The sequence below is a fragment of the Buteo buteo genome, chromosome 23, assembly GCF_964188355.1.
Source record: "Buteo buteo chromosome 23, bButBut1.hap1.1, whole genome shotgun sequence".
In the NCBI taxonomy this organism is placed as follows: domain Eukaryota; kingdom Metazoa; phylum Chordata; class Aves; order Accipitriformes; family Accipitridae; genus Buteo; species Buteo buteo.
In genome coordinates, this window is record NC_134193.1 from 2,571,898 (window position 1) to 2,585,429 (window position 13,532).

The following is a 13,532-nucleotide window of genomic DNA, read 5'->3' on the forward strand; positions in this document are numbered from 1 at the left end:
AAAGCAGCACCCCAAGACAGACTGTATGAAAAGAAATCCCAAACCAAATTTTGCCTTTACAGTATCAACAAGAAATATTTTGGTTTCTCCCTATCGCAAAGAAACACATTTTACCTCATCAGGTACTAAAAAGTAACAGATTATCCACCACAGCCAGGGAAACAAAGCATCGCTGTTGTGTCTTTATTACAAGAAGGCACAACAAGCGAGCAGTTACTGGTTTAATAGCATTTTTGTGGGATACCAGTGAAAGTAAAGGGAAAGGGGACAAAGAAACAACAGCATGAAACCCATAAACCATGACTGTCCAGACAGCTCAAGGCTGTTCGGCATTTTTGGTTCCAGGTCTGTCAAAACACAGAGTAAAATTATTTTTAAATTTTGTTAAAAAAACCAAATCAAGGCTGTGAATCTGTGTTTTATTGATTTCAGTTACTGAAAGAGCAGACACCAGTTCCACTTGAACAAGACTGAAAAGGTCCATGGCAGAGAGGGAAGGAAGGATAACAACACTTGCCTGTTTTCCATCTATCCTCCTCTACACAAACATACACATACCACTGTTTTGTTACTTAAGGAAATGTTTATTACCTGCTTCCTTATGGTGGAGCTGCGCCTGCCACTGATGAGAAGATCAGAACCGCCCATTGGTGCAGGACGGAAAAAACAGAACAGAAAAGTCAAGATAATCCTCTACTATCATCGGTTCATTTGTTCAGTATTCCAAACCACACGTATTTTGGAGGAGGGAAGGAGCCAGATATACAAGTCAATCATAACGACTTAGTCTCATTCAATTTATGGAACTTCAGAAAGATTTTAAGTGACTTTAAATCACTAAAAACCTGAAATAGACACAAGGGAGTCCACTGCTTTGACAGAAGATTACCCTTGACATTTTCATTCCAAACACATGGAAATCTGTTATATAGGGCTCCTTGTTCAAGATGAAGTTTGCTATAAATTGCACATAGCTGTTCTCTGAATGAGCCACTCTACAGAGGGGAGAAGCAGGTGGGAGCATGCTGGTTCCTACTGTGCTGTTAAGAGCTGCCATTGTGCAGTCTTTATTATAGTTTCCGATAAGACTTCAAATAAATAAATAACACAAACCCTCTCAAACACCAGCACACACTAGCCAGGCTAAGCCTTTTCAGTATAAACCATGATGGTCTCATTTATTTATCTTGGTAGGTATTAATTGTAGAAAAAAAGGAAAAAGTCTTGCTTTGCCAGGATTTTTCCTCTCAAAATTTATTACTGGGGTTTAAAATTCCTATAGTTTCTTGTAAAAATGAAGCACGAGAGATAATAGTAGAGAGGCCCTAATGTATGATTCAAGCCAATTCCCTGCTAGGGCAGATGGCTGCTGAATTATAAATAAGGTGATTAGAACCACGATTTTTAAAAAGACTGTACAGTGTGTTAATTCAGGGGAAATTCCTTTTATAAAAATCAAAAACACTGAATGAAAAAAAAATCAGATTCCATGGGCTGTCACAGACAATAAGGTCTATTTTAAACTATTAGCAGTAATGATTCTTTGATATTTAAAATTGTTTCATGATGAATAATATTTTATTATTACAGATGTCAGGCTCTAATTAGGACCTGTCAGCTTTGCTTTGCTGTAAGGAATGTGAAAAGTAGTAATGACTCCAGATCAGTAGTAATCACCTTCCTTTTGTTAACAAGGCAGGATGATGCACAGCCCCTACTCCAGCTCCTCGTGCCCGGTGGAGCCCCTTGAATCCATCAATTTGGAGATGGAGATTTGTTATGTTTTATAAAAACCCCATCAGGAGAAGCTTAGTTATGGTTCTGCGATTGGTCCTAATTATAAATGAAAAGTTTATTCTCCATGACCTCTATACTGCTGCAATCTAGTTCCATGGCAGAGCAGAGAGCATCAACAGGATAAAGAGTTTTCCGATTAACGTTACTCAGCCCTGTACACCAACCATGTGGATAAACCCTGCAGAGTCACAGGCCCATCTTCCTTACAGAAATACAAATGTGTTTATAAAAATCTTAGTTCGAAGACTACTTTTCTGGCTAACAGTGCCAAATTAAACAGTTTCTCACACCTGCCTGTCCCCTTCCTGTTCTGGATTAAATGCACTAGTGCAATCAAAAGTGCAAGACCTCCATATATTTTTTTTTTTTTTCCTCCTTTGGTTATTTTTAACCCCAGCCAGTTTCCCAACCCATTGCTACAGGCAGCCCTGCCAGCAGGTTTATGGTCACAATTGCAGCAGCTGCACAGGGCAGCAACAAGCAAGAAGAGGTGTTAAGCAGGCACTGCATAAAAAGAAATATTCATTACTCACCTGACCAGAGGTTACTAAACGTATGTATAAGCTGTGCCACTACCTTGCGCTGATGTAGGTAATAGCGATGGTATTTAAAGCCATATTAACTAGCACAAATTTGCTTATGTTTTAGCTAAATGAGTATCTTTTTCTAACAGATACATATCCTGGGCTGGTAACTGATCTAGAATGGCAGCGACCAATCTGCATCAGATTTTCCTCAAAAAAAAATGATCCCCTGAGCCACACCTACCTGGCAAGGGAACAGTCAGTCCGTTGACCTGTTAAGACAACAAAGAAATACAGCATTAGGAGGGAGGAATGGGAAAATATTTTCAAAGGCTTTGTAAAGCCAGTTTCGGAAGGAGATGGAGGAAGAGAACCATTGGACAGGGAGGGGGCAGCTCTGGGGAGCCAGCCAGCGGCTGCCTCCCCCAGGAGCGCTGCTGGGGAGACCACCAAAGCCCATCCCTGCTGGCACAGCTCCGCCGTGGCTGACCAGGAAACGCAGCAAACAGCTTGGGCTGCCCAAGGACTCTTTCTTTGGAAAGTATTGTTTTTGAAAATTAGTTCCCTGTGCATTCTAATTGTTGACTTCTGCTGCCAAAAAACTGGGCTTGTCAACCTCTCCCTCCCTCCCCCTTCCCAGGGGAATTGGTAGGGCGAGAGATTATACTTTATAAAGCCACTTAGTAAGATTGAAAACATTCACAGATTTGTTAGCCCACAGACTGAATGTGCTGGCATTAAGCTATTTTGGGAGACAGACGTTTAATGATGTTTTCCACAACCATATTTATAAAAATGTTCCATTAACTTGCACTGAGTTTGCAAGGAAGCAGCCAAGCTAACAACTACTACTAATGCAGGCATCATTTTAAAATAGCACAACAAGGAGTAAGAGAGACAGAAAACCAGTTTGTGCCTTTGGGAATTGTACAGGCCAGATCTTTTGCTAGTATAGATCATCATCAGTGAAACCATACTGATTTACAACAGCTGAAAATCCACCTTCCCTACAGTTGTCTTCCTGCTCCTGGGGAGATGGAAGAATGAATGAGGGAAACGTCTAATTGCTGATGGCTGACAATTAGTTGAACACATCTCGATAGCCACTTTCCTCTCCCCACGTAAAGCCAAAACAGTGCATAATTTACATGAAAATGTTATTCTGAAGCAGAATTTCCAGCCATCTGTCCCATTTCCATCATAGAATATTCATATATATAAATTACATGGCTGTGGCAACATCAAGGGGCTCCTACATTAGGGTGACAAATATGTACAGTAGGCAGGGACATAATTACTTGTAGATAGGAAGACTTGCTGCTATTTTTATTACTGGAACTTGTCATCTTTAGATTAAGGTAATTTGCAAGAGGACTAATAAATGTCACCTGAGGATGGGCAAAGAAGAATAAAAATCATAACAAAAACATGAATTTTCCAGGGACTGAAGACATGCAGCTGTATGCACGTTTTTCAGTAAAGCTTCTAACCATGCTCCAGGGACTTGTGAAAGGAATTTTATTTGCCCATTTCCCAATTAAGTGACATTTTATGGATAAGTCTAGGCACAGTCCCCAGTTTGTACCATTAACCTGCTAATGTGGTTTTGGAGACGAAATGTACCTCCCTTTCTCAGCTCCTTTTGATCTCACAGATGACAGAAGTGATTTTTTTTTTTTTCAGAAGCTGCAGGAGCTCACCCTGACACACACTGGGTCCCTTCACAGAGTGACTAAGAAAGCTCTGGTTTGCAAAGCAACCACAAGAAAACAGAAGCAGCCTTTAAATCTACATAGCAATACAGAAATCGCATTTAATTTCCTCTTCTTTTCTGCCCACCACAGCTTGAGATGGGTTCAAGGGGCAGGCAGGTTAAGAGGAAATAGGTCTCAGTATGCAGAGGTCAGCTATGATCCAGGAATGTGATTAGTCACAGGGGCAGCATGGGTGTCATTTGGAGATATTTAGAGGCAGAAGAAAAATACCCTAAGGACATAGATCTTTGGCTTCATCCACCCTTTCTACAGGACAGCTCAAGAGACGAGCAACTTTAAACAAGAAAGCTCAAAACGATGGCAACATCCTTTCCATACCTTCCAGTGGTTTGGGTCTGATAAACATGAAACTCTCAATTACTGTAGCAATAAGTATTTTATTTTTATAGTGCATTTTTAAACTGAAAGCGGAGCACTTCAAAGACCACATGCTGTTTAAGTTTTCATTCAGAAGATTTGCACACCATAAACTGTGGGGAGTCCAGTTAAGTTACATATCAAAACACAAGCCCTGCTCCAGCGTATAAACCCAGGAACGAGTTGAGCCATTTTTCTGACCTGACATTTAGACTGTTAAAACCTTCTCCTCTGCAAATACAAGGCAGACAGGTTTCTATGGAAACTTGGATGCATAGTTTAAGTGTGTTTGGCCAACAGGATTTGCCCATACCATGAAGGGAAAGAAATCTTCCTTTGTTCTGACACTAATAGCAAACGCATATTCAATTCTGGCTGCTGCCCTTTGCCTAATGCCCTCTAGATAGGCAACATATTTTACATACTCTGAAATTTGTTTGCTATTCTCCTAATAAAAGCTTGCGCTCAAATACATTAGTTTGGTCTGGATTGAACCTACAGAGGTGAGAAGCAGCTAAACTACCATGCAAAAGAAACTTCTGACCAGCCTAACAAGGCAATACTTCTCAAGTAATCAGTAAACTGTAAATCACAAGGTTTACTTTAGTACAGATTATTAAGTGAGAAGCAGAATGTGCGTGTACAGGGACAGGACAGGATGAACGAGTGGGCATATGCTTCATTTTAACAAGTAAGTGATGCACATTAGTGATTCATTAAGCATTTTCTGTTCACCATTAATCAAGCAGCCATGTAGGTCATTTGGCTTTTCCATGATGCAGATCGGAAAAATAAATTCATAAAACATGAGTATGTCCACTTTGCATCAGTAATCCAAGACCGTTACACTCAGTCACCTGACTAATTCAATAAGTGCAATAGCTGGGCTAATAGCAGTGACGAGCGGGTCCCAGACTCACTTTCTCCCAGGGTCTTCTGAAGAAGGTCGTGTTTGGCTTGGAGCTTCGTTATCAGGTTCCTGCCTTCCAGATACTCCTTCATTTTCTGTGAACGTGGAAAAAACCAAGATCATGAGTGGACATTTAATTTCTCTGACTGCATCTTTAGGTTACTGGATTCTGAACATAATCCTGAAGTACAGAATTACACTGAAATTTATGGTGCTAAGGATGAGCTAAGTCCTCCTGGTTTATATACTCAGGCAAATCTGAAGCTTGTCCATACGTATCTGCAGTGCAATTTCTATTGTTTCACTGGGGAATCAGCTGAATGTTTGGCATCTTTTAAGACATCTGAGAAGCTGTCATGCATCTCTTCTCCAGACAGGGTGAAATGGAAATGCACTTCCCTCGCACGTCACAGGCAACTGAATGAGCAATCTGTTTTAACAAACTAAAAGGCTGCTACTGTGCTTATTCTCTCACTTAACCTCTCTCACCCCACTTTACTTGTCAAATAGTGTGTCTGCCTCCACGCTGGATGATACACAGGGTTGCAGGGGGGGCACGGGACAAAACAAATAAAGATATTATTTAAGTTCAGATTTGTTCTCTCGGTGAAATATTATACAATCATGCAGTCATTTTTCCCACTTCTTTCTGATTTTTCACAGCTCTGCAAATGCTGGGTTTTTACAGCTCTTTCATCTCTTATTTTGTAGTTCGGAACAGCATTATTTATCTTCACTGTGCTGCAGCACATAAAATACTCTGCTGTATGGTAGCTGTCCACATTATAATTAGGACATGTTTACACTCAAAAATACATAAATAGCACATAACTATTAAAATACCACAGGCCATTCTTTAGATATGAGATATTTTAAAAATTCAGCTAGCAAAATGAACACAAAGAAAGGATTCTCATTTAATAATGAAATGTTTCAGTTCTTGCCTTCAGCCTTCCCCAATTCTATCCACTTTCTTCCAGTTCTGCTTTGGTATTGCCAAATTAGACTGCAAATCCTTAAGGTTAAAACCAGTATTTTAGCAATGAGAGTGCCTGGACACTGCCTGTCCTATGCAGGTCATAACAACGGCAGCCTCCGTGCAAGGTGTAAAGAACGAAGGAGTAGTATATACATACAGATATACTGTGGCAGTACTGAGGGTGGGGGGAAACCTTCCGGGAGCTAACAAAGTTTCCACTGTGGGGTCTCCAGCAGTAGTGTGTACCGACACAACAGACAAAAAAGGCTGAGCTGGGGCTTTAATTAACTGCCAGGAGTTTGTGTTTCATGTTGCTTTGGTTGACAACATTGGAAGAAAAATTTCACAAGAATTAAGTCCCTTCGGAGAATCTCAGCACTTCCTGCTTCCTATGCTAATACTTCAACTTTTTGTTGTTGTTTTAGAAGAAAACAGGAAGCATGATCACTGCGGCAAAAAAAAATTAACCATATTTTTTTTAATTTCCCTGTAGAATCTGTTTGCTATGCCCCAACTATGTATTCTGCTCAATCAGTTAAATTTTCGCATCAAATTTTGACAGAAAAAACATGAAGAGGATAAGCTGCAAAAATAACTGGAGAATTTGAAGTGGGAATTTGAGGATAAATCTGTTTCTGGGAAGTGCCAAGCTCCCTGTCTCAAAATCATGATCAGGTGAAGAGACGGAAGGGCTAGAAGGCTCAGCTTCAAATAGCTCAAACAGCAGCTTAAAGATCAGCAAATCAACTCGATTTGGAAAAGTGTTAGGCTTCCCTTTGAAGCAGATATAAAAACTTAAGCTCAGCCTACTGGTAGCTGTGGTTCAGCGCAGGGCAGGCGAATTCCCTGAGCAGAGGCACGCTGCTGGCACTCGCAGATGCTCTGGCTGATCGCTCCGGCTTTGAGGCATTTGCAGCGGTTGCACTGAGAACATCGCCTGCCCGCAGACCAGGGATTGTTTTAAAGGAGAAAAAGAGAAGGTTCCTATCCAGTGCAGTATTTCATGCGTTCTTTCTACTTCCTCATGCCTAACATTCTGTACCCTGCCTGTTACAAGTATGCTTATGAAAAAAAAAAAAAGGCAATTTCAAAATAAGGCTTCAGGCTTTTTTCAATGAATTACAAAGATCCATGCATTTGATTTCTGGCTTAATAAAAACAGTCAAAAAAAAAAATCAAACTACAGGAGAACTCCTAAGGATTTCATTTCTGGCAGAGCACAGCTGGAGTCAGAGTAAGTACAATCAGACACAAAGCAGTAGAAACATCCTCAAGTCACGTTACTTCTGCATTGTGAAAATTAAGAGGTGAAGATCTGTTGTCAGCCAGAGACAGTAAGCATTTTTGCACCTATCATCTCCTCAAAACCATGCAACTTTGACACCCTCTCTAAGCCCAAACTCATTGCAGTATTTTTCCAGCGAGAACCAGTTGTCAGGTGGCATACATAATGAAGCGAAATGCAAACTAGACCATATCTTCCTGCCTTGTGGGAAAGGAGATTTTATGCTTTTGAGGCTATAAAGAAAAACAGTTTCTGCCACTGTCCCACATCCTTAACTGTCTCCCATCTGGAAAGCTCAGCGGTTTTCCTCCCTTCCTCCACCCCGCAAGAACGACTTCAAACAAGGCACTCGATTGAAGGAGCGGGTGAATCAGATCCCCGCTCCCCTGCGCCCCTGCTAGCGACTGAACGTGGGAACAGTGGCACATTGACACAACCAGCATGACATTTCTGTGGGATCGATTAGCAGGGGAACTGTATATAATACTTACCCATGTCTTAAGGGTTTGGTAATAACAAATTTACATTAATTTTTAAAGCACTTCACAGAATGAGCATTGTACTGGGTTTTAATCTTTCTAGAGGAAAAAATAACATTTCGACAAAGAGCTACAATTATCCCATTTTAGAGGTAAAAAGAATCAAATCATTCATTCCCCTTTTCACTTCTCAGGTAGGGCGGAGTGCCAGCTGTATTACAATTAGCAGTAGGATTTCAGCTCTGACAGGCATCCTCACGCTAGCTCCGATTTTGCTGGCTCAGGAAGCAGGAGTGTAGCCATGGCAGCGGCAGCACCCTCCTGCCAGGCACCCAGGACACATCCCTGGATTTCAGCTCCCTGAAGTCACTGCTGCTTCCTCGCTTTAGCTACCTGCATTAGCTCAGCGCTAAGTCAATCATCATTCCTATGCTTTTCACTGACAGGGGGAAGTTTTAAGCTTCTACTCTGCATACAAATCTTCCTTCAAAGCCCTAACAACAGAGCCATCTCTGCACCAGCGTGCAATGATATGCCTCTAGTGGAAATACAGCTTATACCAGCGTAGAGATACTACAGTCAGTACTCCTTCAATTCAATTCCCATGGTGGCATCACTATATTTACCTAAGAGCCCTGCCTAACTAGCAATGCAGTATGTGGAATTTCCAACTTGAGTGACATAGTAATATGGAATATTCTTTCAAATTAGTATTTTTTTTTTCAGTTCATAGCCCTCAGCATTTAGCACATCATAAGGTACGAGGGGATTTAAATGTCTATTCTGCACTACACTGTTTTTTCCCCCTACACAAAGAATGCCTCGCCCATATTGCTGCACAGCTCTGCCCTCACTCTCGTTAATAATCATCTGAGCATTTTCTCATACACTGAAAAAACTTCTCATAGATTCAAAGCTTGAAATCCTTATAAAGGATATTTATAAGTCTGGTCAATAGTAGATCAATCAAGCATCTGATTAGGCTGGTTAAAGAGGGCCTCCCTGTAACAGCTTCATTCTGTTGATAGTTATTTTACCCACGTTGTGCAGGACATGACAGGCTGCACCTCTGCTTACTGAAATGGCTCCGCAGTCCTGCTGGGACCTCACTGCTCTGCAGCAGGATATGAACACGATGAAATGGAAATATATTACATCCAAATAAAGTCCTGGGTTCGGTCTCCTATTTGAACTTACAATAGTCCCTCTCTAGAGAGGGAATGCTTAGAGTTCAATTAAACATCATTTTTCTAGTTTCATAACCCTGGGCAGGGTGGTCAATCCCTTCTTAATTGAATCAGTTTCTCCACCCACTTTTCTCAATAGCCAGTTTCACCTTCTACGAAGGCTTTTTCATTTTTGTAAGTCAAGGCCTGGCAGAAACCATCCTGCCAGCTAGTGTAATTTGCACAGAAACTTCAGGCTTTTAATAAGCAAAACCATTCTTGGAAGAGGATTGTAAAGGGCATTAAGTATAGCAAAAAATGCCCAAAGGAATGACAAAGTAACCAGGGTAAGAGGTGTGATTTTCATCTGCTATTTTGAAATATTTTTAAAATGGAAATGAATTCAACAGTTTAACATAAATCTACTTAGGAAAAAAACATATAGTTTGGTATGAAATTCAATATAAAAAGCTCTTAGCATCTTGTAAAAATGCATCGACTCAATTAAAAGCTTATGTGAGCTGAAATTTTAAGATGATAATAACAAAAATATGAAAGAGCTAAACATTCTTTTAGTTTGTATTATTTTTGAAAATTGATATTTACAAGCTATTAAGTTCTTTCTCAGACAATTCCTTTTTAGATGCAGAAGAAATCAAATTTTACACAACTTATCCACATCAACAAAGGTATCCCAGTATGTTTGTAAAGAATTCAAAGCACCCATTTTTAAAACCTAACATGCTTACTCTGCTTGTCCAAAATCAATTACAGAAGCATTTTTGTAAGATGATAGCATCATTTTGCACTTTCTTGTGAGTATAATTCTAAATACATTATACGTGCTCATACTGAAAATTAACTCCTTACTGTGAAATAGAACTGCTCTGTCTCCTGCTGGTTGGCCCGTCTCTTGGCAATGCTCGGTTTGCTCATGAATGTTTCTGAGACAGTGGATTTAACAGACTCCATAGAGTTGCTGTACTGAAAGCAGTCAGAGACATCAAAGTCCTCTATCGTGACTATATCCTGGATTGTCTGGAGTGTAGCTTCCATAGTCTTCTTAACCTGTCCAGCAAGCATAAGAGTACTTAAAAAACGAAGATAGTATGTTGCAAGTAAAAAACAGAGTTAGTAAGTACCCTGGAGCATTTTACTAATAAACAGATATTACTGGTTTCACATCCTGTGTGCCATAACTAAGGTGCAAGTTTTGCTCATTAACAGCACAGTCCATATAAACAAAGGGCTGGCAGCACGCAGAACCTGCCAAGAGTAGGAAAACAGTTGTGATCTTACAGGCTGGGATGAGGAGGATATGTAAGGCAATTCAACCTCAAAGCAAAGAGTGCTGGAACAAAGATCTTCTAATCGTCTTCTGTAGCTACATCTACTGGGCATCAAATGTTAAATATTAAAAACAGGACTTTGCGGCACTGTAAATCTTTACTGAAGACCAGAATCAACTTCCTAGACATAAAGGAGTCGCAAATTTTGCCCAAGGAGGATTAAAAATTCTTAAACACAGAGGTGTAGATTAGGTATTTTGACCTGTTCCCAAACAAATGCCATTGATCTAGTCTTCTCATCTCAGATGACCAATTAAACAAAAATTAGCTCTTACCTTAGGTTAGGCAAACTCACTGTCTTCACTTCAAAACATTAAATTCCTCTTTTACACTTAGCTATCCAAATATAACTTTTGCAACATAGCCAGTCCTATCAACTTAAGGATGGGAAAAGAGATATGTGGAGGTACTTTAAACGATCCTCACCACACACCCAGCTTTCATGTGAGATCACACACTAATGTACTGCTGGCCTCAGCTGCCTTATTCTGGAATTTTACCACAAGTCTTCATAAAAGAGGATCACAGCAACTAGATTCTTCCTTAACTAGTCCCCACTCCCCACTGGAAGTGGTAAGAGCATTGTTGATTTTTGGTTGATTAGCTCACCTCTTCATTTTCAATCTTAAGCGTAGATAATCTAGACTGCAATTGCTGGCACCTCTGCACTAACTCACTCTGGACTGGTTGTTGGGCACATAGCTGCGACTCCTGGAAGAGAAACAGCACCGCTTTTAGAGGGCTAGGAAAAAAAACACATAATCAAGAACATTGCAATTACTTCATTCAATTATTACAAGCAAACATCTTTCAAAGTGCTTCATTTTAAAACTTTGTAGCCCTGGATTTCAACCAGTGGAAAGGTCCATGTTCTACCAAATATCAATATCAAATTCCTGACTGTATTGAAAAGTAAGCAAGAGAGAGAACATGAACATCAAAGAAGAACTAGAAAAAATTAGCTACTTTCCAAAATGTAAGCTCATCATGTGTTTTGAAAGTCTGAAGGTGCTTTATTACAGATATTAGGTTAAATCACATTGCACATCAAGAAGAATTTGGTTCAATGTATTAGCCAGGCATCCTGGGGCAGGGTATGAGTGGCTGAGCTTGCTCAGCTGAACTACCTGTACACTGCAGCAACAAGTATGATTTGCTATTTGATAAATTCAGGGTAGTCGAAATAAAAAAAAGAGCAGGCTAGAGACCTGTCAAACATGCCAGAACTGTGGACTTCCTCGTACTGTTAAGAATTAGTCTTGACTATTTCACAGCATGAGGCAGCTTTTCCTTTTAGTTGTGTTTTGTTGTTGTTTTTTAAAAGGAAAATGCTGACCTCATTGCGTAAGGCTATTTTTTAAAGAAAGAAATTGGAATTGGAGCTTTATCACACGTGTGCACGTACGCCATCATATATTCAATCTGGTATACACAGGACCACTGCAACAAGACTATCAGCTTGCATTTATAAACACTCATTTGGCCTTGAGAAGAACCAAGATAAATGATTCGGCAAATGTGAGCTGTTAACCGAATGACAGTCTGCAAGTAATTCTTTTTCTTCCCATGATATTACAGGATACAACCAAAGCACAAAAAACCCAAGAAACGTCATTTGCAGTCTGAGGGTTTCACTTAAGAGGGAAGAGACAAGGAGGAGCCTTAAGCAGCGATTGTAATTCTTAGACCAAAAGAAGAGGCTGGCTGCAAGAGACCATCCTTACAGTGTTTCCTCAGTGTTCAGGATAATCTAGAAATCCAACCAATTGACCTAAATTATTACATTGTACATGTGTTCCCATTTAGAACCGGTTTCAGCTTGTGTGACTTTAAACAGTTCCCGGATGAGTAACCACATCTTGATAAACCTATAAAGAGAGAGATTTTCATTGCCAAAAATTAAAGTCCCCTGACCGCCTTGTCTCACAATGAAGATGCATAAAGCACCACTATAAACCATTTGTGCTCTAAGATTACACACTCAAATGCCTCAAAACACAGCATTTAAGTTTCTTATTTTGTTGCCCCTTCAAATCTCTAACTTCAGAGTCTGTCTCAGGGTGCAGGGGTTAACTTGTGGGTTGAATGAGAAGTTAAAACTGTTTCCAATCTACATTTAGTATTATACCTAATTAAGCATTTTCATCTTCAGTAGCTTAGATAGTCAAAAAGGGAGAGTCAGTTGTATTCAGACATCTGTGCCATGAGCCTCTGCTTAACCTTCAAATCAGCTCCCTTTTCCAAGGCTCCCTTCTACCTCCCAAAAATAGAGCCAAACAGGTGGCCTTTTAGTGGGTCTATCTATCAAAGACGAGGGAAGTAAACAGGCAAAGCTGCAAGTGTTTACAGAGCTAGAGCCGGAGGAGGAATATAAACTGACCATATCACCCATATGCGGCTGAAACTCGAACTTCATGGGCGGACAGAAGACATTGTTGTACATCTCCATCAGGCGCTGCTTATCACTGTTGGCATCCAGGTTCTCAACGGCGTTTTCAATGGCATCCAGACCCTCATGCTTTGACTGCTCCAGGTTTAGCTCAGCAGACAAGAATGTCCTGAGAGCTCTATTGAGGCTAGCGTGGTATCCCAGGTCACAACACTGCTGGAAAAAGACACACAATTCCATATGAATAAGCGAAGAAATTCTGTAATGGAAATTAAAATGTTTCCAAAGCCAGAAGTTATATAAATGGATAACAAGTCGTGGATATTTATCATCTTCTGGGTACCAGAGCAGTCTCACATCTCTCACTGAATGCAGAGGCATCTTGACTAGGGGTCCTCAGAGTTGGCCCTGAACAGAATTCTCAGCCTCTAATCCCATACAAATTTCAACATCATGTTATAATTAGTCTCCAAGACAAGTACAGCTTAAACTATTGTAACACTTTGCAGAGTTCTCATGGAG

At 40.3% G+C, this 13,532-nt stretch overlaps 1 protein-coding gene across 2 annotated transcripts in view; it reads right to left on the minus strand.

Moving 5' to 3' along the window:
- SRGAP2 (SLIT-ROBO Rho GTPase activating protein 2) overlaps nucleotides 1-13,532 on the minus strand; it is a 115,352-nt gene that overhangs the window by 28,374 nt on the left and 73,446 nt on the right. Inside the window, exons 8-13 of one of the 2 annotated variants that reach the window (XM_075056015.1) lie at nucleotides 13,002-13,223; nucleotides 11,231-11,332; nucleotides 10,143-10,340; nucleotides 5,374-5,458; nucleotides 2,566-2,593; nucleotides 592-622 (exon numbers count right to left, since the gene is read on the minus strand). In XM_075056015.1, the coding sequence (XP_074912116.1) occupies nucleotides 592-622; nucleotides 2,566-2,593; nucleotides 5,374-5,458; nucleotides 10,143-10,340; nucleotides 11,231-11,332; nucleotides 13,002-13,223 (666 nt within the window). Of the gene's footprint in view, nucleotides 1-591; nucleotides 623-2,565; nucleotides 2,594-5,373; nucleotides 5,459-10,142; nucleotides 10,341-11,230; nucleotides 11,333-13,001; nucleotides 13,227-13,532 lie in introns of both variants that reach the window. The other variant, XM_075056013.1, reaches the window with a different exon arrangement.